Consider the following 27315-nt stretch of genomic DNA (forward strand, 5'->3'; position numbering starts at 1 on the left):
GTATACATTGGATATTAGCCCTCTATCAGATATAGGGTTGGTAAAGATCTTTTCCCAATTTGTTGGTGAACCCAGGAACTTTAATCTCGCTGTGTGTCTCTAAATACATGTGCATAAATAGTAATTTTATGAGAGATTCTGTTGTTTATAAATTATCTTTAACTTCACTGCCTTTCCCAGTTTTACAAAAAAGAATGTATGAATTATAATTATAATAAGGCTTTTTCCTAGTTCATCTGTGAGAACACACCAAAGAACTGTTTAGGTTTAGTTTTCTGAAAATTACAAAGATCAGTGCTTTTGGTACACAATATAAAAAATGTAAAGAAATAATTAAGCAAAACTAAGTTAAACTCAGGGCTTTAGCATTTCCTATCATTTTTGATGGCCAAAGCTTATGTGTCTTATGTGCTAACAATCACTCTGAAGAACTCTCAGGCATACTTTCTTGCCAACAAAAGTAATGGAAATTCTCAGCAGCTATGACTTGATAAATTCACAGTAGAGACAAGAGTCCCATGAATGTATCAGAGGCTTACAGACATTTAGTGGTTGCATTAGTTAAATCTTCTAACATAGAACTGTGGTATGTTTGGGAGTAAATTTACTTTAATCCTAACTATGCCTCTATGCCTACAGATTAGATGTAGTCAATTATACAAGGATTGTTTTTCCCTGAGAAGTCTCAGATTTTCCTATTTCCGCTGCACTAAGTTTGGCATGAAACTATAGATTGGATAATTACTAACTGGGAGTGAAAAGACGCTAACTACCACAATCACCCACATTAATTCAAATTGCACAAAAGGAGAAATAACAAATGTTTTGGAAGACTGCACCATGGGGGAAACTAAACAAACAGGCTCAAGGAAACAAAAACCTGACATTAACAGAGAAGGAAACCATGAATTTTCTCTTACATGGGATAATTACAGCTCAGATGGAAGGTCACTTGGTTTGCTTCCTGAACCATCACCCAGAGGCAAGAATGCAGACTGAACCCTGATTATGTGATGTATTTATAAGCCTATATGAACAAATATTTTCAGTTTAGAAATATCTAATATGTACTTTGTCATTTACATACAGTAAGTTGCTGTGTTTTGACACCGTTCACACATTTATTTCTTATAATGAGTCATAGAACACTAGAATGTGACATTTTCCATTATTCTGTGGGGTAAAGAGCAAGACCATTAACTGCAGGCAATTAGAAGACACAGTCATCTTTTACTGGTCAAAAACGATTATGTCTCCAGTAGAGACCTAATGCTGCTTTTTTATATAAATAAACCAGAAAATCGAAGGCAGAAAAAGTAAAAGAATATTATTGCAAAAGATTTCATAGAAATCTATACCACTATTCTGACTGAGAGTAGATAATAACGAAAGTTCATTTCTTCTAGGTTTATCTCATCTACTTTCTGAGACGATAACCTGGATCCCAGGACTAAAGAGCACTTCACATCTGTGTTCTCTTAAATCTTAGTACTGTGGATCTTAGTTAAAAACCCACAGTGTATGCAATGTTAAGTTATTATTTCTTTTAAAAAGCAGACAAGGAGGTATAGGAAACTAATCAGCAGCATTGTTTAATATTTAATGCAAGATGACAAAGGAAGAGAGCCACTCAAATACATATACTCATCCATATGCTGCAAGCTGCCTTCCTGGATCTCAGTGTGCCCACATTATAACTGTCAAGACAACTGTGCTCATCTAGTGACTGCCATGTACAGAAAAAGAGCGTTTTATTCATTACTATTTTGGAACAGGTGATAATGTCTTGGTATACCTAGGATACATCATTTTAATTAAACATTTTCTTACCATATTGGACAAATCATTCATTTCTTCTCAACCACTGGCCTCTTACACAGTCCAATTTCGTTTTATTATTTGCTATACATTTGTATCATATATAATGAGTACTTGATAATGAAACTGATGAAGAATAAAATATAAAAGAAGGTATGAGTCTCATTGTCAAATAAACTATGGTTTATGAAATGACAATTCTACATGCAAGAAACATGGAACTAAGAGATGTGTAAAAGTAGTGTGCACATTGTACTCTGAGGGCGGAAATATGGTGTGGTGCTCTCATGCTTCTGCAGGCTTCTTTGAACATAAGGCACAAGAAGAAGCTAGTCCAATATGACCTGCCACCTCTTTATAATTGCTGTATTTATGATGGTTCAATTAAATCCAAACAAGATGCAATCTTAAAGGATACACAATCTAAACCTCTACCTAGTAAACCTGGCAGTGAAGTTCTCTCCTTACCACTTTGGAAACACACACAATGAATGCAAGAAAAATCAGAAGCAAACAATAAAGAAAAACCCAAAAGAAGAAGTCCTATACCATTGGAATTCAGAATGTTACATCTGAAGGAAAAGGGATTCTGTAAGTACTCATATTGAAGAAAGTGTTGGATAAAAGTAGAATTTACAGTTGAGTTTGTATGAAGAAGTATTTAACATGCACAGATACAACAAAGCTGTCTAGAGCTAAGCATGAAGGTAAAGGCTTGGAATACCACCAGCTGTGGGCAGAGGCAGAAGGATCACCATGAGTTTAAAGCCTGCCATGGCTACAGTGAGACAAACTTGTCTAGAAGGACACCCTTTCCTTGAATTATGTGAGAGACAATAAAAAAAAAAAAAAGTATCTAATGCCTTGGCGTCCCTGGCAATATTACAACAGAATTTTCCCCTAAGACCTACGGTGATTCTGTCTCAATAGCTTATGGAATCTGTAGATGATTGAGAATTACCAGCAACTAAAGGCAAGCTCGTGTATCTTTCAAGAGCATCAGAGCCTAAAACACAACTGTGCTGCTTTTCATTTAGCATCTTGAAGGAATAAACACTTTCAATGTGAACCCACACAGTAACAAAATTGCCACAAATGGAAAAAAATTACGGAATTAATTTCCTTTTTATTTGATTGTTTCTATAACTGTTAGACCTTTTGGACTGTGCATTAAATCAACAGTGTAAAATTTAAAATTAAATGCAGCAGTATTTTGTGATCACATGGCAAGCAAATGGGCATACTATAATGTGATAGAATGAAAGCAATATTGCTTTCAATATATACGCTGTTATATCAAATATTACATCTTTCAACTATAACACTAGACTGTCTCTGGAACCCTTAACTAAGAGTTTTAAGATGGGGCAAACTTAGAATGGGAACCCTGTTTATAGTAGCAAAATTTCTTTTCATGTCATAAACTAAACTTGGAAATGAGATTTTCCCATATATGAAAACATTTATATCAAGGGTCTCCTGTGAACTTTTAACCCACCATGGATTTTGCTTATAGCAGTTCTGCATGGGGCTTCTTGCAAGAGCAATTTCCTCATGCGGCGTAAGACACTTCTCCCTGATGAGATGGTAATAGGTTGCTGGCCACAATAACAGCAAATAAAGGCTCACTACAATCTCATAAAAACGCAAACTCTGTACTCCATTTGTATTTGGGGGAAAAAACCTAAGTAAAAATGCTATTTTGGGGCTGGAGAGATGGCTCGGAGGTTAAGAGCACTGGCTGCTCTTCCAGAGGTCCAGAGTTCAATTCCCAGCAACCACATGGTGGCTCGCAACCATCTGTAATGGGATCCAATGCCCTCTTCTGGTGTGTCTGAAGACAGCTACAGTGTGTTCATATATATAAAACAAATAAGCAATTATCAATAAAATAAAATAATTTTTAAAAATGTTACTTTCAGTGTCTTCATGCTACCATTTAAGAATAAAAGTTAAATAAATAATAACATTAAGAAAGGAAAAAGTTAGTGCAAAAATGAACATGATCAGTTTCAAGTTTGTTTCTGATGCTTCAACCAATGTTTGAGAACAAAATGTAGCTATTTGGACACACTCATATTCTAATTTATAGCCTAGGTAATTTCCTTACTGATTCACTGAGAACCTAAATGTTGATGACATTTAAAAATTGTGATTGTCCTTATAAAATGATAAAGGAACATAAGAACAAAATTGTGAAAGTAATTAATTAATGTGCCCAAAATAAGCAGCTTACTTCTTGTTCTTTTTTTCAAAGTGGGCCCTATTTTCCTTTCTTCTAACTCGAAAACATTCTAAACATTTTGAAGTCTGTCACAATGAGCACATCTATGACATTTAAAAAAAAAAAGAAGAATCCATGCTTAGCTGTCGGATGCTATGTATTCAATAAATAAGTCGGTACTTTAAAATCTCATCTTTTTATGACATCTCCCACTTAGTGAGCACTGATTCCCTGATAAGAGTTTTTCAGCTTACTGCATTTTGGATTAATGTAATCTATATACTGAGCAAAGAAAATTCTATCATGTTAAAGAATGAATCAGGTTGTGTAAATTATATATATATATATATATATATATATATATATATATATATAATTGAATTAGCTATGAAAACGCCTAGAATGCATGAAGTGAAGCTTAAGTCATTACTTATTGATGCACAGTAATACTTCAGGAGATTTTAGTAAAAGCGATCACACATGAGCAGCAAAAGCAAAGTAAAAATGCAAACAAAGTCACTATCCATCCTCTCTCAGATGCTCATTTAAAAATATTAATTCATTTAAAAATATTTTACAGATGTGTACATGATCATTGGTTTTGAGAAATGCACTGTGAGCCTATTTGAAAGTAACTGCCATCATGCTATCTCTTATATACATGCACTTATCTTCTCGTGGTCTTTAATTGCAGAAGTGAGACAGGAATGACAGCAAATGCAGCTTAGTAGTTGAAAGCTAGTTAGAATTTCATAGACTGCTTTAAAAAAAGTTGGTGAAGAAACTGCATTTCACTTTCATATTGGCTCCCCCAAACTGCCACAATAAAAGGGTCCTGGTTGCCAATAACAATAGCTAGGCCTGTGAAAAATCACATCCAGAATTGTATCAGCACATCTGAGTTTCCTACATTTTTTTGACTACCATTATTCTTCACTTTCTTGCTTGCAGTTTTGTCATGTATTGATTTTTACAATTATATAACCAACACTAATACGTAGGCAGGATGTTGCCAAATGAGTCCTGTATACATCCATACCAATATGCAAGGCCTAAGAAGCAAAACAGTTGCTTTGCTAGCAAGGATTGTGAATGGCTCATGCTAAAGTAAGAGAGAAGACCTTAGAAAACAAATAAAACAATGTATCCCTCTACACTGAAGCTTCACTAGCATCAATGACAGTTCAGAGATTTGGGACCAGAAAGATGACTCAGTGCTTAAAAGCAACACTTACTGTTTCTACAGAAGACCCAAGATTCTTTCCCATCATCCCCATGGTAGCTTACAACCATCTGTAACTCCAATTCTAGGGGATCCGATGCCCTCTGTTGACCTCAACTGGCCATATATGGATATGGTGTACATACATATACTCAAGCATATACATCTACATATAAACAAACATATAAATAAATAAATAAGTAAATAAATAAATAGCAACTAGCTTTTATGGTTTGCATCTACTTGCTTTCTGTAGTACTAGCCACCCTTAGTATTTGAAGGGAAGTGGTAAGTGAGGCTTAAGGGTTTGGAAAATTCAAATGTGCATAAGAATTCTAAAGATGAAGCAAGAGAAAATAGAAGAATCAAAGTTCTGTTGTGTTGCTTCATCATTAATGAAAGTCAATGGTAACTGTGTTATGACAGAAACCAAAAACCAAAAACCAAAATCCAATGCTTTCTCTTAGTCAGTATACTATGTGTTAATGCATCTTGACTACTGTAGCTCCACAAAGCTGTTTCTCTGGGTCAGCACTGTTTCTTCTTCCTATGCCCACTTGCAAAGAAGAAAAAAAAAATAGGGAAAGCTAGCTCTGTCCAAAGATGAAGTGGACTCTGCCATAGGTTTAGTTGCTGGCTCCCAGTATAATGTACTTGTACTGTCCCTGTGAGATATATTCATTTTAAGTTACAGATTTACAGAGCTTTCAAACAACTCTAAGCAGTATCATTTCTTGCTATATTTGAAGAGCATTTACCTGTCATGTTCAACCATTCTGCCCTATCATATATAGACATGATCTGCTGCAGACTGTGGTGTTATATAAACAGCAAGTACTGTTTGGTACAAGTGCTTCAGCTCCATAGTCATAAACACCTAGTCGCAGCCTTGAGGGCATTCAAATTGTTTCCTTAAAAGAAATATATTTTTCTTTACAGTAAGTCTTGTGCTAAAAATGGCATTGGCAATCTTACAAGTCAGGTTGGAGATTAAATAGTATGTGTTAATTCTTCTCCCGGTTGATCATCTACTAATATTTAGAGCTTGGAGCTTAGTATGGACTTTATTATGTATATTATAAACTCCAGATACTCTCTGTATTGGGTGCTTAGTACTTGCAGAGACTTAATAGGTATTTGCTAGTTAATTTACAATAAAACCTTCTAGGAGGACAAAATCCCTGCATGGAAGGAAGACAGAGCATTCAACTCCATCCTTAGCTGAGAAACTCTTGGCAATGCTTAGGTGTTGGGGAAAAGAGCATTAGTTTTCTCTAATAGTGATACCAACAGGAAATAGGCCATACTCCAGGGGCCACACATCCAAGAATATTTGTGTAGCACATACTGGCTCTGATGGAGAAAAAAAAAATGGACACAAAGGTGGGTGGGAAGGGAACGGGAAACCTGAGAAAGGTTAAGGTGGGAGGGTGAAGAAGAGTAAAACACACTACATGAAATTCTCCAATAATTAATAAAATATTTTGTGAAAAAAATACAAAATCCACACCAAAAAGCTTCTGGATTATTAGCCTATGCTTTGGGTTTGCTCGGAGGTTGGATATAGTTTCTGAGAGTAGGGAAATTAAAGCACATTTTAGGAATCTCTGCTTTAATGCTTATGAGAGAGCTTAGAAGGACTCAGCTTCTAAATTCCTCTGGGTTCTATTTCCTTCAGAGGCTTTTTGCATGAAAACTTTTGTTACAGTGACCCACCATTATATGGGCAGGAATGAAGGAATACTTTATATAACATTTTAAAAGAAATCTTTTATAAGACCAACTATCAAACCCCTAAAAGGGACTGTTGTAGTAGCCTTGATTTTATAAGCAGAGTAGACCAACAAATTTGCTATGTATAGATTTTTTGGGGGGGAGGGTGTATAGTATTTTTCATAGATAATATAGATTTACCTGTTTGAATTTCATTTCTAAGTTATCATTTTCATTGTCTAATGTCTCATTCCCAATTACAAAAGTTTTATGGAACAATTTGTATACTCTTTAAATCACTTTTCATCCTCTTTACTTTTGCAGTGCAAATAGTAATACTGAAAATCGTTATGCACAGTTGACTTTTCCAAATCATTATGAAAATATTTTCCCTTAGTAAAAATGAATGTCATTTCTAATTTTGACTATTCTTGTTATGTGCTGTGCCGGAATTCCTATGAATATATGATGCCTGTATGAAAGCAGGCATTATGTATTATTGCTACTGGCTATATGCAAAAATCCATCCAAGAAATCAATTGAGGTTTTTCCCTGTAGTTCTTCTTCCAGGGTTGTCAAAAGTAGTTACCATCAGAGTATCTAATGAATAACTTAATCAGAATTTTTGCACAGATGCGCCATCTCCAGACATATTCAACTCAAGCAAAACATATTTAATGTATTAGTCAGGGGTTTGCCAGTTATTAACCTTGGTTACAGCTATTATAATGATCAGAGAAATGTTTTTATTTAAAGTTTCTCTCTTCAGAACTCATAATTCCCTTGAAGACTGGTAGTCATTGGAACCCTTCTGAGTTTTCTTTGTGCCTCAGTAATGCACTGACTTACATAATTTTGAAAACTTACCCCTTAAATAGACAAAAAATGGTGATAATCTGTGCCTTTAACAAATTTTAAATATTTAAATAGACCTGACTGAAATCATATAATTGGCCTTGATATTTATTATGTATATATTATGTCGATAAATGAATATCAAAATGTTCTTTTGAGAGACACTAATATAAGGCTAAGGGTAGTGTGGGGAAAGGTGGTTACTCACTAATAGGTATAGAATTCAGCAGCAAACTATTTCAAAGCACTGGTTTCACAAAAATAAGAATAGCATGAAAATGTATTAGTGAGCTATTATTTCTATCCTATTCCACTGTGAATTAAAATAAATAAGAAGGTAAGGACTAAAAATAATGCCTTTATTGAATAATGTCTTCAAGACATTCATGGTCTACTAATATAAAATAATGCTAAACAACCATTGGTTCTCTTCCATACATTTATTAAACTCTACTGAGAATATTGCTAGAACAATCTCCTATTGGCTAAGGTAGGTTATAAATTAAAAGTGTCATCATAGCAGCAGAGCAATGAATACAAGTTTGGTTTATCCACTCATCTTTTGCATGTGTGAGAGACAGAGGTAGGAAGAAGACAGAGGGGGAAAAAAGCAACCTCCTCACATCTGACTTTAGACATTAAAACACTCTTTTGTGTTTCTTGACAATTAATTTTTATTTTAGTTCCAAGACAAATGGTGTGTTCCTAGAAATATGACTTAAACTCAGAGTTAAAACCATGAGACAGCTATTAAATATGTTCCCTGTGACTTCTAATTTAGACTACCTTTCCAACTTGGCCTCAGAAACAGACCACAGAGCCAGTATCTCTATCTTACCTACTACCACTATTGTCTTTCTGATTTCTAAGAAAGTCCTCAGTCACTTTCACACTTAAGAACAGAAACACAGATTTTTCACCCTGAATAACTTACCAGCTTTGGCTATTGTTTTTTTATAGGGACAATGAAAATAAGATGTTTAAATTCCAAGCTGGATTTGCTTTTATATTTTAATGAAACTCTTAGCACTACAAAGAATAGTAAACAGGTGAAAAAATTGTGACTTGCGAAATTATCTTGGTCTTGAAATTTTGCATTTTTCTTTTAAGTAATCTCATGTTTTACAATTCGCATTCCAAAAGATGACTCAGAAGTGTGTCTGTATAATTGCTGTTACAACATTGCAATGCATTCATCTGAACAAAAGTACCCATCAAAAATGTATGATTGCATACATATAGATTATTTGATCATAGTTTTTTAAACATATGCACTCAAACTGGAAATTTAATTTGACAATTAAAACTTCTTCAGTTTTATAGAAAATAAAAACTGTAATAAATATCAATTAACTGAAGGTTATAGTTTTGGTGTTCGGTTCTTATTGTGAGAGAAGGAAGGGCCATGACCCATAGGAGATAAGCAAAGAGCTTCCAAAGGTCCATACTCTCATTTCATCACATAGATTCAGATGATTGAGTTCAGGTCACTGGTCTTGGCATCTCACTGGACCCCAAATGTTACAGCTGGAAGTTAATATTTCTTTGTACCTACTCTGTTTGGTTTTAACATGTTAACTTGCTAATTGTTTTCTTCTGCATTAGATATTGCAATCAACTGCTGATGTTGATTTTCAATCTATTTTCATTTAGAATTGAGACAAAGTTCGTTTCTGAAATAATATACTTATAAAAGCAATGTTCTACGATGCTTTTTTAATGAATTTGTAATTCTCTATGATAGTAAGCCTAAGCCTTCAATTACCTCATTGATGTTATACAGATTTGACATAATCCATTTTTTTCCATGTTACATAAGACTTCTATGAGTCCATTAGATCTATGAATTCATCAATGAATTTGTGTAGATTTTGATATTTTTGCATTAACATAAACACTATAGATATTCATTTATATAATTGAAAATTAGTTCATAGGCTACATGATAACATGCTAGCTCCAAAAAAAATTTTGCCAGAAAACAAAACAAAATAAAAATCTGCCAATATTGTAAAATAAAAGGACTAGAAATGACCTATCTCAGAAAATATTGCAGAAATATGACAGCTTAATACAGTCTGTTATTTTAGACTAGATCCTAGACTGAAGAGAAAATGCTATAATGAACAGATCTGTCAATTCATAAATTGGAAAATGTACAGTAGATAAGAAACAATACCGTAATATTGTGTTTACATTAAATTTACTGAACTTGAGAAATAGACCTTGTTATGTTATCTAAGAAATTACAACTACTGTTAGTAAGTAAACACTGAACTACTTTGAGGTAACATGCAAAGGATTTCAAATTTATTTGTATTCATCAACTTTGTATATATAGTGTATATATATATATATATATATGTATATGTGTGTGTGTGTGTGTGTGTGTGTGTGTGTGTGTGTGGAGAGGGATATACTTGCCTGTGGGTATGCATGTTGAAGCCATTGGGTGACTTTGGCTATCTTTTTTTATCCACTGTCAGCTTTATTTTTTGGAACGGTCTCTCATTGAACCTGGAGTTCAGTATTTCAACTAGAGTGGCTGGCCAGTGAAAAAACATGAGAATCCGCTTGTGTCTATCCTCCAACCCCAACCCTATGCTGGAGTTATAGGTGCATAGCACCATAGTGAGCATTTACATGGCTGCTGGGTACGTAAACACAAGTACTCATCACACCAAGCATGTTACTCAATGGGTGATCTCTCCAGTCACTTAATTCTGAAGATTTAACATATTTTTAGGTGGCCCCACATCATATGTGAAAGAGATTGTTTAATACAGAGATAGATAGTAGTAGTGGTGACATCAATAGAATGAATGATAAAGAAATTGGGGTAGGCTGAATCTCAGTAAAAAAGCATGCATTGTTCTTTGTACAAATGTTAATCTGTCCAACTTTCTTAGAGTCTTACAAATATAGTCAACAATTATGTACAGAAAAATAAATTATATATACATTAATCAAAGTGCTTTATGTTAAATGACAAAAGCCCTCCACAAAAGGATATACGTTCTATAATTCAATTTATATGAATTACCTAAAACAGGTAAATGTAGATAGAAAAAACAGATTAGGAGTTTCCAAGGAGTGAGAGAAGGGATTGGTGTATGCTTGCTAATTGGTATAATTTTACCATTTATGGTAATAATAAGTTCTAGAATTAAATAGCAATGATGGTGGCTCAATTCTGTTAATATGTGAAAAACTATTGAGTTATATACTCTAAATGAATAATTTTATGGTCTAGAAGTTGTATCTCAACAAAGCTGATTTTTAAAAAGAAAAAAGGAAGGGAAACAGTAAGGATAAGGATATTGTTTAGTTGTTAAAGGCTTTCCAGTGAAAGCATGAGAGCTTGGGTTAAAATGCCCATTGCCCCTGTTAAAAGCCAGGTACCCCAGTGCTGGGATGCAGAGACCAGCTGATAGATCCCTGGAGCCAATGGCCCATAAGTTTAGCTGAGTCAGTGAACTTAATGTTCAGTGAGAAATCTTTGACCTTGACATATACATGCCTCTCCTTGCATTAACACATACACATATATGTACAGACAAAAAAAAGAAAGATGCAAAAGATAGAGCTAAGAGGTAATTAAAATAGTCAATAACTTAACCTATCTATTAAAATATCCAATGGTATGGACATGAGATTAGGAAGGCCATTGAATAGAGAATACTTATATGCTAGATCTAAAAAGGTCAAAAAACTCAGAATTGGAGTTCTTGAGTATATAATCTGCAGGGATTCTAAGGTCATCAAGATTGTAAGCTACTGTAACTACCATGGGAATCAGTGTGGTGCTTCTTCACAAAGCTAAAAATAAAACTATAGTTACACTATTATATCCCTCCTGGGACTGTTGCCAAATGGCATATATGACATGAAAGAAAAAGATAAGACTATCTGGGGAAAGGAAAAGAGGGAGCTGACTAATGGGAAGACAAGAGGAACAGGGGAGGTTAATGCGGGATACAGAATACAATGTATGTGTTATATAGTGTAATATATATACACATGTATGCACGTAAATAAACAAATGTACCTGTAAAGGAACTGTTTTTGAGGCTTTCTCACATGAGAACATATTCCATTTAACATTTATGTTTATTTTTTAACTTTTTAATTGTACCAAATGTATAAACTACAGTGTGACAATTGACATATGCATATAACATACACTGATCACATTATACTAGCTAACATTTCCATTTCCTTAAACATTTTATGATATTTAGGCTTGGTACAAAAGCAAGGTTTAACTAATTTCACAATGGCTAAAGTCTTGTGATGGATGATGGAAAATCATAAAATAATGAAACAGTAACTGATGCATTTACTCTTACAATAAAAATTCTGTTGAGCCATATGACATTCTTCATGATTTATAAATAAAACATTATATCACTTTCTCTTTCCCCCCAACCTCTTTCATGTACTCTGTCTTGTTCCCTCTCAAAATCATAGCCTTATTTTCCTCAGTCATTACATATTTGCATGTGATACACATATATATCTACAAATGCCTAAATACATAAATGCAACCATGTCAGTCAATTTATCCCCAAGGAAGACTATTTGTCCTACTCTCATTACTCCTTAGTTTCTTATAGTTCTTTGTCAAAGGTTAGGGGCCCCATAAAATTTCCCCGTTCCATATAGGAAATCTATTGGTGTTGTACTTGATTAGGTCTCATTTAGGCAGCCATGTTGGTGAGATTTCATGGATATAGCAACCCTACATTTCTAGTAGACTAGTAAACACAATTTCATAGCAGACTTCCTGTTCCTCTGGTTCTATAATCTTCCTGCCTCACACCCTTAGAAACTGTTCTTAATGGCAAGCAAATCTGAATTGTCAAAAGAAGATATCATAAAGTTCCTTTGTTCTAGCTTCTACAGGACTGGTACAGTTTAATTTCCCAATATTTCTAGTAATGATTCCTCTGAATGAAAATGTATCATAGGGTCTTCAGAATGACAGATTAGTCTATTTCTGTGTGATGGGAGAAGAAATGTAATAAATTTAAAGTATGTATAAATAATCTGTTAGCAAAGAAAAGCATGTATGTTTAATTCAGACTGAGTAAAGTCCTGGAGTCAGTAATATATGCTGCCTCAGGTATGAAAATAGATAAAAATGTGTTTCCTTGCATATTCCTGGCTTTGGTAGTCCAAAAACCAGAAATCATGTTTGTTGTATCATTCTCACACATCATTGGAAATGTATGCATGGGAAAGACTTCCTTCTATAAAAATCCTCATTTTTGCTAAAAAGTGATACTGTGCACTTCTAAATGGTCTGCTGCTTTTGATAAAAAGTAGTAATTAGATAAAAATGCTGATATGAGTTCTAGAACATTTTAAAATAAAAACTGAATTATCTTTGCTTTCTCACCATCTGTTCCTAGTATATATTATTACCGTTCTATTAAATAAATACTAAGCTACCAATTTTTCCATATTTAAAAATCTTGAGCTTTTATAATTAGTATATATTTCAAGCATGTTTGAAAATTTTATTAACAAAAGTACATGTTATAAAATATTTATGCTATGAAGTTTTGAGAACTCTCAAACACTTATGTGGAACTCATTATTAGTTTAAAAAAAAAACAAAGGTAAGAAAATTTTTTTCTGTGTACAATGAATGGTAATTTCCTGTAGTTCCCAAAAGAGTTACATTATAGTTAAAAGTAAATATGTTATAAAATGATGGCTAATTATGATCATCTGTGCCACAGATGGTTTCTCACTGCCACTTGAGGCTATACCAAGCCTGTCCCTTATGGCAATAAGAAAAAAATCGAGAAGTATGTACAGTACAAGAATCCCAAGATTAATCATGTGAGATAAATTGTTACTTCTATGACAATAAGAACATGTGGAGGTGTTTTTTCATTTAATAGATTAAAAACATTGGATGAAGATAGAATTTTGAGACACAAAAGCAGAAATGCAAAAGAAAATTCAGATAATATTTAAAAGGTCTTCTAAGGATCATCAGTTTTCAAGATCTCAGGAATAATTTTTGGGAATTGTAAAGGAAATCTGTACAAAGAACAGAAAAATCTGCATTCTGGTATATCAATCAGCAAATCTGCAATCTTCTCTTATTTCCATTTAGATAATAGTTTTTCCATGAACTGAAATGCCAAAGGTCAAATTCTCCCTTTCTTTCATAGCCTCTAACTTCCGTGTCTTATTGTACAAACTTATTAAAAAGTCAGTATATGGAGACATGTCATGTCTATCTTTGCCTGAATGTGAATGGTACTCAGCAATATGGGGAAAAGGAGAGAAAATATGCAGAATGGAAAGAGAAAAGAGCTTTCCAAATGTTATTATTTGGAAGTGGCCAGAAAAGAAAAAAGAAGGAATTTGAGCATATATAATGATATTGCCAAAACTAAAGGGGGAGGGAATTTTAAGCAGGGTCAGTAATATCAACAGTTTGAAAAAAAAACAAAGCAAAACAAGAATTATCAGTTTATTATATGATAGTCTTTGGTGATTTTAATAAAAATACTTTTAATTGAGTCGAAACTACACTTCAGTGAATAGAAGGATAGGCAAGAATAGAAGCAGTAAAGGCCGGAATATCTGAACAATCTGGAGACTATTCAAGGGCTAGAGATTGAGGGAGGCTTTAGGAAGATTTCTTTTCATTTGTTTGTTTGTTGTTTTGTGGTGAATGCTAACTAAACAACTAGAGCTAGTAGTTAAGGGGTAATTACAGATGTATGAAAGGAGCCCCAAGGAAAAAAAGAAGATGATTAAAGTGCAAGACAAAGGGCAGATTGAACTAGAGAATAAGGGTTGCTCTACAAACAGGATAACAGAGACAGATGTTCATGTATCATGTTTGCATGTGCTAGAAAAGTACATTGGATTTTCTGCCAAATGACCTCTATTTTCTCATTAAAATACAACAAAAGATCATCTGTGAAAATCCACAATCTAAGGGCAGAGGTGGTAACGAACAGCTATTTGGGGCAGAGGAGAAAGAAACATGTCCACATATGGGAAAACTGCAGCCATAAACAAAAATCCATCTCAGTATCTCTTTTGGTAAATAAACTGTTACTGGGACTAATATTCATTTTCTTTTACTGCCTATGATTACTTTTGTGCTACAACAGCAATGTTAAATGGTTATGACAGAAATTTTATGACCTACCTACAGAGACTAAATTATTTACCAAGTAAGTTGGCCATAGAGTCACAGAATTCTGTTCTAGTTCTAATAGGGTCTGGAGAGCACATTTTAAACTACATGAAAATAAAACAGAGTTCCAGACAGCATGGTCATTAATTTGTTGAAGGGATATGAATTCATAATTGATACAGAGTAATTGAAAGAATTGGTACATTTGGCCTGTAGAGGACTCACTTGTCTTCCCTAGAACAGAATAGTTTGGGTATTTCATCTGGACATTTAACTCCATAATTCAGAAACACCTGCATCTTTAAGAGAATATAATTCCTTTCCCTGATTTATAATTGCTTATTTAAGGTTACATTTTCTTAATAGGATATGCATATACGTGGTGGTTTGAATATGAATAACTGTCATAGGTTAATGTATTTGACTACTGGTCCATAGTTGGTGGAACTCTCTTTGAGAAGGATTATGAGATGTGGCCTCATGGGAGAAGGTGTATCATTGTGGGTGGGCTTTCAGGTTTCAAAAGACTCACATTATTTCTACTGTGGCTCTCTGCCTCCTACTTGTGGATTGAGATATAAGCTCTCAGCTGTTGTTCCAGCTGCAATGCCTGCCCACTGCCATTATGTAACCCTAAGCCCAATCAAATGCTTTCTTTCAGAAGTTGTTTTCAGCATGGTGTTTGTTCAAAGCAATAGAAAAGTAACAGAGACAGCAGGTAGTACTGGCAGTGGTACTGTTGCGATGGAACTGGCCATGCTAATTCTTGAAGGAATGTAGGAAAGTGTGGGTTGTGAACTAGAAAAGTAATTGAATACTGTAAGTAGAGATTAATGGGCCATCCTAACAGGCCTTTAGAAGATAGCATTGCTTAGAGTCATACAAACAATGGAAATCTGGCTCAAGACGTTTCAAAGGGGAACAGTATTAGTAACTAGGTTGGGACATTGTGGCAAAAGCTATAGTTGTTTTCATCCCTTGTCCTAAGAATTGTTTGAGGCTAAATTTTAAAATAGATTTCTAAAATTATTCTAAAATAATTTCTTTGGAAGAAGAGATTTCAAGATAGCCAAATATTGAGTCTTTCACATGCTCATTATTAATCACTATTATTACTATTAAGATTTATGCAGTTTATAATTAAAACCAACGAGTAGGGAAAAAAGAAATATAAAATTCACAGTTTGAAGAGAAAAGCAGTACTGAAAATTTTACTGTTGGAGCCAAGGCTTGTGTTAAAAGAGATAAGGAGAGGCCTGATCCACAAAAGTATAAAGGAGGGTTACCCTCCTTGTCACTCAAGGTAAGACCCCACCCATCTAGGCGTCCTCAAAAACAGAAACAAAGGACAGAAAATGTGATTCAGTGGGGCCAGGCTGCTTCACAAGCAGGCAGCCAAACTTAGCAGTACTGTCCATTTTATTCACAGAGCATGCACAAGTAAAAGGGCTGTGAAATATTCTTCCATGGTTAAAGAGAGTTGTTGAGGCCAGGCAATTCATGCCATGGCAGTTTCTGCACGAAGGCCCTAAGAAGCAATTGCATGAAGTGAAACCTGGATTGTATTGGAGAACCCAAGATTCTGATCATGCTGTAGATATGAGGTATGTGCCAGGGATATCTGTACAGCTAATGGAATCATCCTGAGAGTGAAGACGTATCTTATATGTAGTGAAGTAGGAGGCAGGTCAGAGCCATATAACTTTTCAACAATAGATGTGGAGCTGTAGAACTTGGAGTTTTCCCTGATAGGCTTTCATCTGATTTTGGCTCAGTGTTTCTGCACTATGCCTGATTCCTCCCTTTTGGAATGTACATTCTATGGCATTATATATTAGAAATACGTAATTTTTTTTTCTATCTTACAAAGGTTACCATTAAGATATTGCCTTGAGTTCTCAGAAAAAAACAAACAAACAAACCTTTGGAGTTTTAAACAGTATTGATACTGAAAGACTACAGGGAGTTTAGATACTGGACTAAATGCATTTCACATTATGATATGCATATGGGGGCTTGGGGTGTAATGTGGTAGTTTAAATGCAAGTGGCCCTTATAGGCTTATATGTTTGAATACTTGGCCTCTGAGTGGTGGAACTATCTGGGAAGGATAAGGAGGATGTGCTTTGTTGGAGGAGGTGTGTCACTAGTGGTGAGCTTTGACGTTTCAAAAGACTAATGCCATTCCCAATGTGTCTTAGCATCCTGCTTATGGAGTGAGGTGTGAGCAAGCTCTCAGCTGCTACTCAGGCCACCGGGCCTTCACTCCACCATCATAGACTCTAACTCTCTGGAACTGTAAGCCCAATTAAACTCTGTCTTTCATAAGTTGCCTTAATCAAGTTAGTCTTTTCACAGCAATGAAACCCTAACTAAAACAATATAGAACATTCTACATTTTGTTTTCTCAAATATGGTCACTATTCTATTTCCTTTCCATATCTGTACATTAGTTCCAGAAATTATTTGTCACATTAAGATCATTTAACCTTATTGCATTTGACCATGTTGATCTAAAAGGGGTCACTTAAAATGAAATTATGCTGACAAGTGGCCAGAGTTTAATATGCCTGCCAATGAACGAGCCTCTGGGGGCTTGTCTGTCTCCCACTTCTCTTTTCCATTTTAGTCCCTTAAAATCAAGATGACTGACTTTTACCATGTCTGTCAAGTGTTTTTACATATCTGACTTCGAATGAAATTCAGATAACAAGTCAGAGAAAGAGCGAATAGAGATTGCTTTATTTGAAGTTTGAATAGATTTTGATAGTAATCACCTCTTTCTTGAAGCTAGTAGGCAGTTCAATAAACAGTTTTTCCCCATTTCTGATAGCCTAAAGGTTTTCTACATTGATTGATTAATTATGGAAGGAGTTGAAGAACTAAACTAAGATAATCACATCCTGTTCTTTTCTTAAAATGCAGGGATTCAAAGTAGGTAATAGCAATATTAATACTCATTTTTAACCTGAAAAGAGATTTATTGATAGGAATAAAATCCTAACTCTAGCTGGTACACACCTTTGATCCCAGCACTAGAGAAACAGTGGTGGGCAGATCTCTGTGAGTTTCAGGCTAGCCTGCTGTAATTCCATGACAGCTAGGGCTACAGAGAAAAAGCCTGTCTCAAAACACAAAAGCAAAACAAAACAAAATCCTAACTCTAGCACTATGTCATTTAAAGAATTATATTTAAAAGTAAAATATTTGCTTAAAAAAGTACATTTGACCCCATGTATTCATTAAACCGTAGCCTTTATTGTTTATCAATATATTATTTAATCAATATATCTGAAAAATGTTACAGATTTCACTCTCCTCGTTGTTAGAATACACACCAGTAAGAATATGTATGTAGCAAGAGGTTAAGTTTTGCTTGAAGAAAAACAAAAAAAATGGCATTCGTAGTATAGTAATATATATCTAATATGAATGAGTAGTATAGTAATATATATCTAATATGAATGAATAGAATCGAGAGGGCTTCCTTAGCCTCCATATCTCTACACACAAATTATGATAATAAAATGTAATTATTTTGATTGGGTAATATTTTACAAATGTACTAAAATAGCATACTCTACACCAGAAATATGACTATTGATCAAAAATTTTAAATGTGCTTAAAAGGATGGAAATGTTTATTTTCCTGATTTGAACATTATATATTATATGCAAATATTGAATTATCACACTGTACCTCATGATTTTGACCAATCGAATCATTAAAAAATTAAAATAGAAACAGATGGCATTTTACTAACTGAACAGATTAGTAATGAATACTGAGGAGTACTTCTCAAACCAGCTTTTGTGTTCTCGAGTTGATCTAAAGAGGGATCTCATTAATTTCTTCAGGAATAAATGGGGATAGATATGGCTATGTAGTTAAGGAACAGGTTTGTTTCCCACAGCTGCAAACAGACTCTCTATTTAGTTGTGCCTACTATTCCAATGGCACTGTCTGTTAAACTTTTAGGTATAATATTGATTTTATATTGACTATGCTAGTTTTACACAATTAATTAGGAAGAATTGTAATTGACACCAGAAAATAATTTGCTGTCCAACTGATATATTTCCATCAAAACCAGAATGTATATCAAAAGAACATATATTTTCTTTCATATCAGATGAAAACATGACAAATTGTAAAAACATGCACACAAAGACTCACCGAGGTGTACAAGTATCCCTCGCTGTTCATTGCCAAATACAGCTTGGTTTGAACGCCTTGAATAGCCACCACCCGAAGACCCACAGGGATGAGGTTAAACAGAGCTGAAATGTCAGAGAATGGAAAATGTTACAGTTCCAAATTTCATGGCTTTCCAATGTATTCCATAGTAGTGTCTGGCTTCCTAAAAGCAGTGTAGAATAAATGACTCTAGACATATGTATCTAGACACATACAAATATAGCTATGTTCTACTTTCTAGTGTATTTGACTACGGATTATATTCACATAAGTGGGTCAATAACAACATACTCTCAAACATTCCAGGGAAAATGGAAGACTTTGGTGGGAACATCCTGAATTTTAGAGCACTGGAGGTGGGGGAGTATTTACATTTTGGGGGTGGGGTAAAGTATCAGGAACTACTGTGTATACCAAAATAGCATTCCTCTCAAATCAAGCTCTTAACCTGCTGCTCTATACAGTTGCTGAAATGTTCATGGGCCCTGTCAGATGGAACGATTAGTTGAGAAATTCCTACACTCTTATGAGACAAACTGCTTCAACATTTTCATTTAAATTATCTGTATTATTTACAATGCAAAAACCTCTAAATAAATCTGGACCTTGCAGAAAAAAATTATTTTGTATTCCTATATTCCCAGAGTAGTATTTTATAAAGAACTAGCATTTTTCAGGATGATAGAGTTGAGCAGGCTCCTGGCATTTAGTCTCAAAGATAACAGGTATAGGAATAAAAATAAGCTATGGGAGAAAAGTGTCATTTGTTATTTTAATGTGTCCTGCAAAATCATTGCAACCAGGCTAATATGGTCTTCATTGCTTCGTATGAAGGTCTTATTGCATGAAACTTACACCCAAGCACTCCTCACCACCACACACCTCTCACTGGAGACAACCAGTGGGTGTCCTCCCACTACCAGCTGTCTCTGCCCTCCCACACCACGAACAAAAATAAAACAGTACATTTTTAAAACGTAGTGTTTGCCACACACATCTTTTGGAAATAGCCCGTGTACCTTTCTCTCAGGAGTCCTAGACGAATGGTGATGAGTTTGTCCTGTTTTGTATGTGCCTTAAGGGATGATAAACTGATCTGTTACTTTTATGAACAAGAATTTAAAGGTGTAGTTCCCATGTATAAGTTTTTTTTTTCTAGAATCACTTATCTTAGGGCGTATAGATTCTGTTAGGGTAGGTGTGGCTGTTATGTGCAAAAATATTAATAAAGAACAAACAAAATACCTCCTGCGAAGCCTAGAATGTATCTTTTCCTTAAAATCTGGGTGCTATCAAAGAGGAGGTAGGACATATTGTACAGTTGAAAATACAAGTGTTTCTACCACATGCCACTGATGGCACTTCACTCAACACTTATCATATAAAATGCTGTGCCCTTCTGTTACAGGAAGTAAAGGAGACTAATTGCAAAGGCTGCTAGTCAGGATCATACACTATATTTGACAATGTAATGTACAAGAAATAAACCTTTCTTTGAGCACATCACATATAAGTCATGTCTTGTTCTGTTGAAGATACCTTCCCCACTGCAGGTACTCAAAATACATTTGTAGACTGATACCAAACTATATGGTAGAACTATGATCATCTTTTTGGGGAGTAGAATAGGTAGCAATCATAGATCAAAACTCTGAGACCTACCATAAACTAAAAAATAAATCCCACGTGGGTTGGTTTAAACTTAATATCACTATATATTAGCCTACAACTATAAAACCAACATTACCTAAAACCATATTAGGTAATAGTAATAGATAATGGAAATAGATAAAAATGAAACTCAAAATTATTTCTAGAATCTCATATTATTCAACAATATTCTGAACCCTCTTAGTTGTATGAACATAACTTTTAGCATCAGAGGTGAGCATGGAGGAAGAGAGAGAAAAAGAGATTGATAAAGATTGGAATTTTGTGTAGATTTTCATTGCTCTCAGACTGTGGTTTAATGAGAAATGATACATCTAAAGTTCAAACAATAGGCAATTAAAGAGGAAAAGAAGCACCCAACATCAATCCATAGTCCCTATTCTTAAATAGTGGTATTGAGTTCGTAAGAGGCCATTCACTTTTCACTATGTACCCTAAGTATTTATGAAGCTGGATACACAGAAACATAGACACAGACACACATATACACACACAAACGTGTATGCCAAAACTAAAGAGAGAAAAAAAATGTGAAGTACTTCGTCATACATACAAGTCCAATATTTCCTTTTAGATAGTCAATATAAATTACGAACTGGGTTGTCTTTTAAGTTTTCCAGAGGGCAATCTTCCCAGATGAAAACACAAAATGCTATAGAAGTAAACTTGGACAGAATCACTTTGTATACATTGTGCTCTTGCCCTCTTTCCTGCCTTTGAGACAGCATCTGGCTTTCTCTGGCAGATCTGAGTCTTACTTTGCAGCTCAGGCTCACCAGAACTTGTGAGCAATTCTCCTGGTTCACCTTCCTTAGTATTAGGATTCCAGGCACTCACTGACACTCACAGCTTTGCTGTGCCTTCCCTAATTTTGCAATACTTTTTTTTATGGACTTAAGAAGTATCACAAATGGGGGCTGGCGAGATGGCTCAGCGGATAAGAGCACTGACTGCTCTTCCGAAGGTCCTGAGTTCAAATCCCAGCAACCACATGGTGGCTCACAACCACCCGTAATGAAATCTGATGCCCTCTTCTGGTGTGTCTGAAGACAGCTACAGTGTACTTATGTATAATAATAAATAAATCTTTAAAATAAAACAAGTATCACAAATAACTTAATTTCAGGATTAGTTTAGTCAGAAGCTAAACAGTCTCAATTTCTTCAGAATGTAAACAATAACACATGTAGTGTAACCTAAGGTAATGTTAATTTCAGGACTGATGTATTTTTTTTAGGTCCTGAAATATAGTAGAGTTTGGTTATGAATAATCTCAATAGTAACCAACAACTTCATCTAGAATACACCATTGGGTCATATACATTGATTCTGTTTGGGCTTGCTACTTTTTGCCAGAAATCTGAATTCACATTAATAGCGCTAGACAATAACAAAAAGGTATTTTGATCAAGATGAAAAATTTAACATGGAGACTAACTGTTTTCATTTGTATTTCTAAAAGACATTCATTAAGTAGCTAAAATCTTTTCAATTCTTTCAGCCAGATTTCTAGAGATTTTTTGGATTTGTTTGTTCATGCATTGTTTTCTTTTTTAAGACAGGGTTTTTCTGTGTAACCTTGGCTGTCCTGGAATTTACTTTGTAGACCAGGCTGGCCTCAAACTCACAAATATGCCTGTCTCTGCCTCCGGAGTGCTATAATTAAAGGTGTGCACCACCATGCCTGCTTCATTTATTTATTCATTAATTCATTTTGTGGATTTAAGAGAATTTTCATAAATAGCCTCCATGTTGCTTTCTAATTGTTCTCTTTTGTGACTATATAAAAACAATCATTTCTAACTTAAGGGGATTACTCACTCTGAGCTATGCTCCCTTGTTGTTGAACAGTACATTGAAGCTAAAGCCATGATAGGGCCAATTTATCCAAGGTATAATAATTAATAAAGCTATTATTTTAATGTGTATTGGAGAATCATGGCACAGTAAAGTGGCAAAACTATTGCAAGTTAGAAAAGAGGGAAAATCTACCCTTTCAAAATCCATTCATTGTACCCCAAACCAAAACATCTTTGATGAAAGTCTATCATCTTTGCCTTTTTAGGGAAAATGCATAATGCCTCACTTGTCCATGATGAAATGTCATTGGACTGACATTTACCATTACAATAAATCTACATAAATGCATAGTATCAAACATGAATTTAGAAACAGATGCACATAAAGCATGAAATTATTTGCTTTATTATGTGTTCTTGTTTACCATATCAAAGTTAAAATGAAATAAAATCAATTGAACTAAACTAAATGAGAACATTATGATGAAAAGAAAAAGATAAATAGAATACTGGGAATGCATGCTGAGGAAATACTATTAAAATGAGTCATAGTTGAAAAAGATTTGTGTTGTCCATTCATTTAAATAATCACTTAAAATTAATGTTAAAATGCTTGGCTTGGTGGGAGACATTGATTTGAAGGGTTCAACTTAGAAGTTGATAGGTCAATTTAATCATTAAGCATCTATGTTTTATCTATGTGGCATAAAAGCAATGGGGAAGTAAAGTTATCTCCCTAGGTTCTGGTTGCTCTTCAACCCAATGAAGTCATGCTCTACTGGCCTGTTGGTTTGTTTTTGTTTTTATTTTTGTTTGTTTGTTTTTTGCTATACTTCTTATTTGCATGCTGCATGTCATGATAATATTTACCTTTCATTGACTTACCACTATATGTTTTAATCAGACTAGACATGGATTCTTGTTATCTGGTTATATTCTTTAAAAGTCTGTGAATGTCATCAGCATTCAAAAATCATATGTCAGACAGAGTTATAAGACAACACAAGAAGAAGTTATGGATATGGAGTAATGAAGAAGCATAACCTTCTAAACAGTATAAATGTCCATGCTAAGAAATGGAGCTGGCCGGGCAGTGGTGGCACACACCTTTAATCCCAGCACTTGGGAGGCAGAGGCAGGTGGATTTCTGAGTTCAAGGCCAGCCTGGTCTACAGAGTAAGTTCTAGAACAGCCAGGGCAGGGCAACACAGAGAAACCCTGACTTGAAAAAAATAAAGAAATGGAACAGTGTGTGCGTGCACTTCTGTGTGTGTGCTATATGTGTATCTCCTAAAATGAATCTGTATGGTATGATCTTTATGAGTTTGTCATATCACTCTTATTAGGAGACAACACATTGAATCATCTATTTAAAACAAAACTGTTCATTTTAAGGAAATACTAGAACCAAATATTTATTTCTTCTTCATTTGAACCTGGACATTTAAAGTATATGGATGCAACCAGATCGGTAGCTAATCACAAACTTCCCTTTAAAAATGCTCATTTCTTTTTGAGACACTATAAATAGAGAGTAGTATACATCACTCAATTCCTGTCCCAAGCATCAATTTATATCCATAACTTGGTCCCACATTTTATTATGGACCACTATGTCATGATGTGTGTTACTTGATTCCAGTAAAGTGCTCAGCTCCGTTTGGGCAGTTGTTTCAAATAGAGTAGTGTGCATGAAAGAGTAACTAGGATTCATTATAAAACTTTAATATCATCACAGCAACACAGTATTTGGCAAAACACTGAAGAGCCATTTAATATTCTGGGCCTTCATCCTACGAACCAAGAGACGTTTCTTCAAGGGTTAGTTGAAGGTAACTTTCTCTTGAGGTACTATTTCAACCCTCAGCCCAGGAAACATTCTTAAAAGGTATAAAATGCTTTAATCCTTAGTACTAGAACACTTATCTATGGCTTTACTGCCTACAGTTATGCAGTTCCAAAAGAATGAACTACAGAGGGTTCCTTAGCAGCCAGACCTACTTTCCGAGCCTGTTTTCTCAGCCAACAATGGGAATATTTCTAGGAACTAAGAAATCGGAGGGAAATGAATCCAATTTTTGAAAACAGAGCATGGGTTATGAGAACCAAGAATTTTAGTCCTCAGAAACAAATGAATAAGTCTGCAGATATCTGTAAATTTTAAGAAACAACAATTATTCATATTGAAGGAAAGGAGGTACTATTTGTATTTTTGTTTTAATTATTCTAAATAAATATTTGTAGATAAAGGTTATATAACAAACACCTTCAGATCACTGGGCTTCGGTAATTACAAATAAAACTCCATTTTGATGCATTTCCTTCTTAATTCATCATTATGGTCTCCAGTTTAGTTTAAAGAAATCCCTTTGCAGAGCCATGTAAGTAACTCAATGTTAAAATATCAATTATTCTCAGAGTTATTGGTATAATGTGGCAGGGGGCAGAAGCTTGTAACAATGAATTATCACAGTATAAAACCACTCCTGCCTCTTGGGATGAGGCTCATTTTTAAGAGTGGAGATAGCATGCTATTTCAGGATCGTTGTGTGGGTGAGAAATTTTTCTGGGGGAAAAAAGTAATAAAATCCAAAGGACAGCCATAAATCTATCTAGATTACTATGGAGATGACATTTGGATCATCCTTCAGATAGTGTCAACACTATTTGCTCTACTTTGTGTTGTAGATGTTTCCATGTTCAACTTCCTGTAGGTGAGCCTATGCAAACCGGGTTATGTCACATGATCATATTTTGCATTGACATAGGGATTTGGCAAAGTTGGCTTGAATTGAAAATAAATAAAAAGAACCCAACGTCAACACTATGCTGGTCCATACTATTTATTTAGCAGTCACTTACTGTAACTGCTGTCCTCGTCTTTGGTGCCATCAATGGTTCCATCTGCCTGCAGTTGCAAGTGGTATCCTTGTCGGCTGTATAGTTTGGTAACTATACCCTTAAGCTGAGGCTCTGCAAAGACAACAATGATTCGGGTCAATTGACAAATACAGTGGAAGAGACATAGGATTCAAAATCCTACTTTAACATACAAGTTTTAGTGGGGGAAAAATCAAACTATACTTTGAAAGAGTCCTCTGAAAGAAAGAAAACAAGCCAACAAATGAGAAGTTTCAGGGAAAAAAAAATTAGAATATTTGAAAAAAAACATTTGATTTCTATTTCAAAACATTAGTAATACACTAAAGCTTTTGACAAAGTCTACTATTTCTGATAGCTGGTCCTTTTGTATCTAGTGGCACTCCACCTCATTAACCATTCTGAATGAGTTGGCAAATGGCATAGTCGGCTTGCTGAATAATGTGTTACTTTTCATGTGGAAGGAAAATAAATATAAAAATAATGTAGAGTAGCTTGCCAAGCAAGTGCCAAATCCACCAACAACGATTTCCTTAAGAATTAGCACAATTTGTCGAAGGTTATGTACCTGGAATCCCATCAAAGGACCTCTATCTACAAAACTGAGGGTTCCACACAAGATGAGAAATGGGTAGAAAAAAATAGCCATCTCCATCCCGATCAGATTTTTTTTTCTTATGGAAAATGAATGTAAAAAGAACAGTTTCTGTTAATTAGGAGGAAGGAAAATAAAATCGTACTTATTTTCAAATTTAATATCTAAAACATGATTACTCAAAACATAGGTTCTTGATTAAAATGATCTTCAAGTATGAATCACCATAGATTAATCAAGCACTTAATTTATTTGCTTTTATTGAAAACAGGCACCTGCATTAAAATAATATTTATTGTTGTCACATAATCACACGTTGTAACGGCTTTTTTAAACAAATTTAATTCACAGCTCATGCATTACAAACTTTGTGCAAACTGAAGACGTATGCCTGCTTTTGGAAATTCCAGGGTGTGTAGAACAGACAGAGAAATAACTGATGGATGAGTAGGTCTGGTTTGCTGTAATACTTGTCAAATAAAAGGCAAGAAAACGGTGTGGACAGTTTATTTGGTTAAGAACGGTAAATAAACTGCATGCTCCCCTCCCCTCCCCCCTCAAGGTCTACCTTGACGCAACCTGACACCTAAGGCTCTTGGAATTTCTTTTGTCGCGGGAACGTCATGCCACTCTTAGTACTGTGGGTCCAAAAAGACCCACAACCTGAAGATGATTTAAGTCCTGTCTTTTGTATTGTATTTAATGTCAAGTTATCAGTTTTACAGGGTCTGACCAGATCACTAAAATCTTTGACGCAAGGTTCTAGAATTATTACCACCCTCCTCCCCCCGGAAAATGCTTCAAAGCTGCCCCACAAGTCTCATCTGTCCTGAAAAGAAATGGAATGCCTAAACAGTGGAAAGCCCATATCCCTTGGGAGTGGAACCTGGAGGGGAAGGGTCTGGCTGGCAGTGATAAAAGCAAGACAGGGGTTCCCTGGGTTCTCCAGGAGGAGTGGGCAATGAAGTCAGCCCTGCTCCTCTCTTGCGATCTCCAAACCACAGGACAGCCTGTCTGGGTTACGCCTTCCATGCACACCCATACATGCGTGTGACTTGTCTGAAGCCTAAGGCGCATCTCCAGGGCAAGCTATGCTCCTGGGCTCTGTGCCTGTCCCAGGGCAGTTGCAATGCAGCAAGCCTGTTTAACTGTTAAGGAGGCAAAGAAAA

At 35.0% G+C, this 27315-nt stretch overlaps 1 protein-coding gene across 5 annotated transcripts in view; it reads right to left on the minus strand.

The window, feature by feature from the left end:
• The window catches only part of Fgf13 (fibroblast growth factor 13), a 517884-nt gene that overhangs the window by 48554 nt on the left and 442015 nt on the right, over positions 1-27315 (minus strand). For all 5 annotated transcript variants that reach the window (XM_031362989.1, XM_031362915.1, XM_031363096.1 and 2 more), the window contains 2 exons: positions 25534-25644; positions 19181-19284 (listed from right to left, as the gene is read on the minus strand). In XM_031362989.1, coding sequence (XP_031218849.1) covers positions 19181-19284; positions 25534-25644 — 215 coding nt within the window. The remainder of the gene's footprint in view (positions 1-19180; positions 19285-25533; positions 25645-27315) is intronic.

The sequence above is a fragment of the Mastomys coucha genome, chromosome X, assembly GCF_008632895.1.
Source record: "Mastomys coucha isolate ucsf_1 chromosome X, UCSF_Mcou_1, whole genome shotgun sequence".
NCBI lineage: Eukaryota > Metazoa > Chordata > Mammalia > Rodentia > Muridae > Mastomys > Mastomys coucha.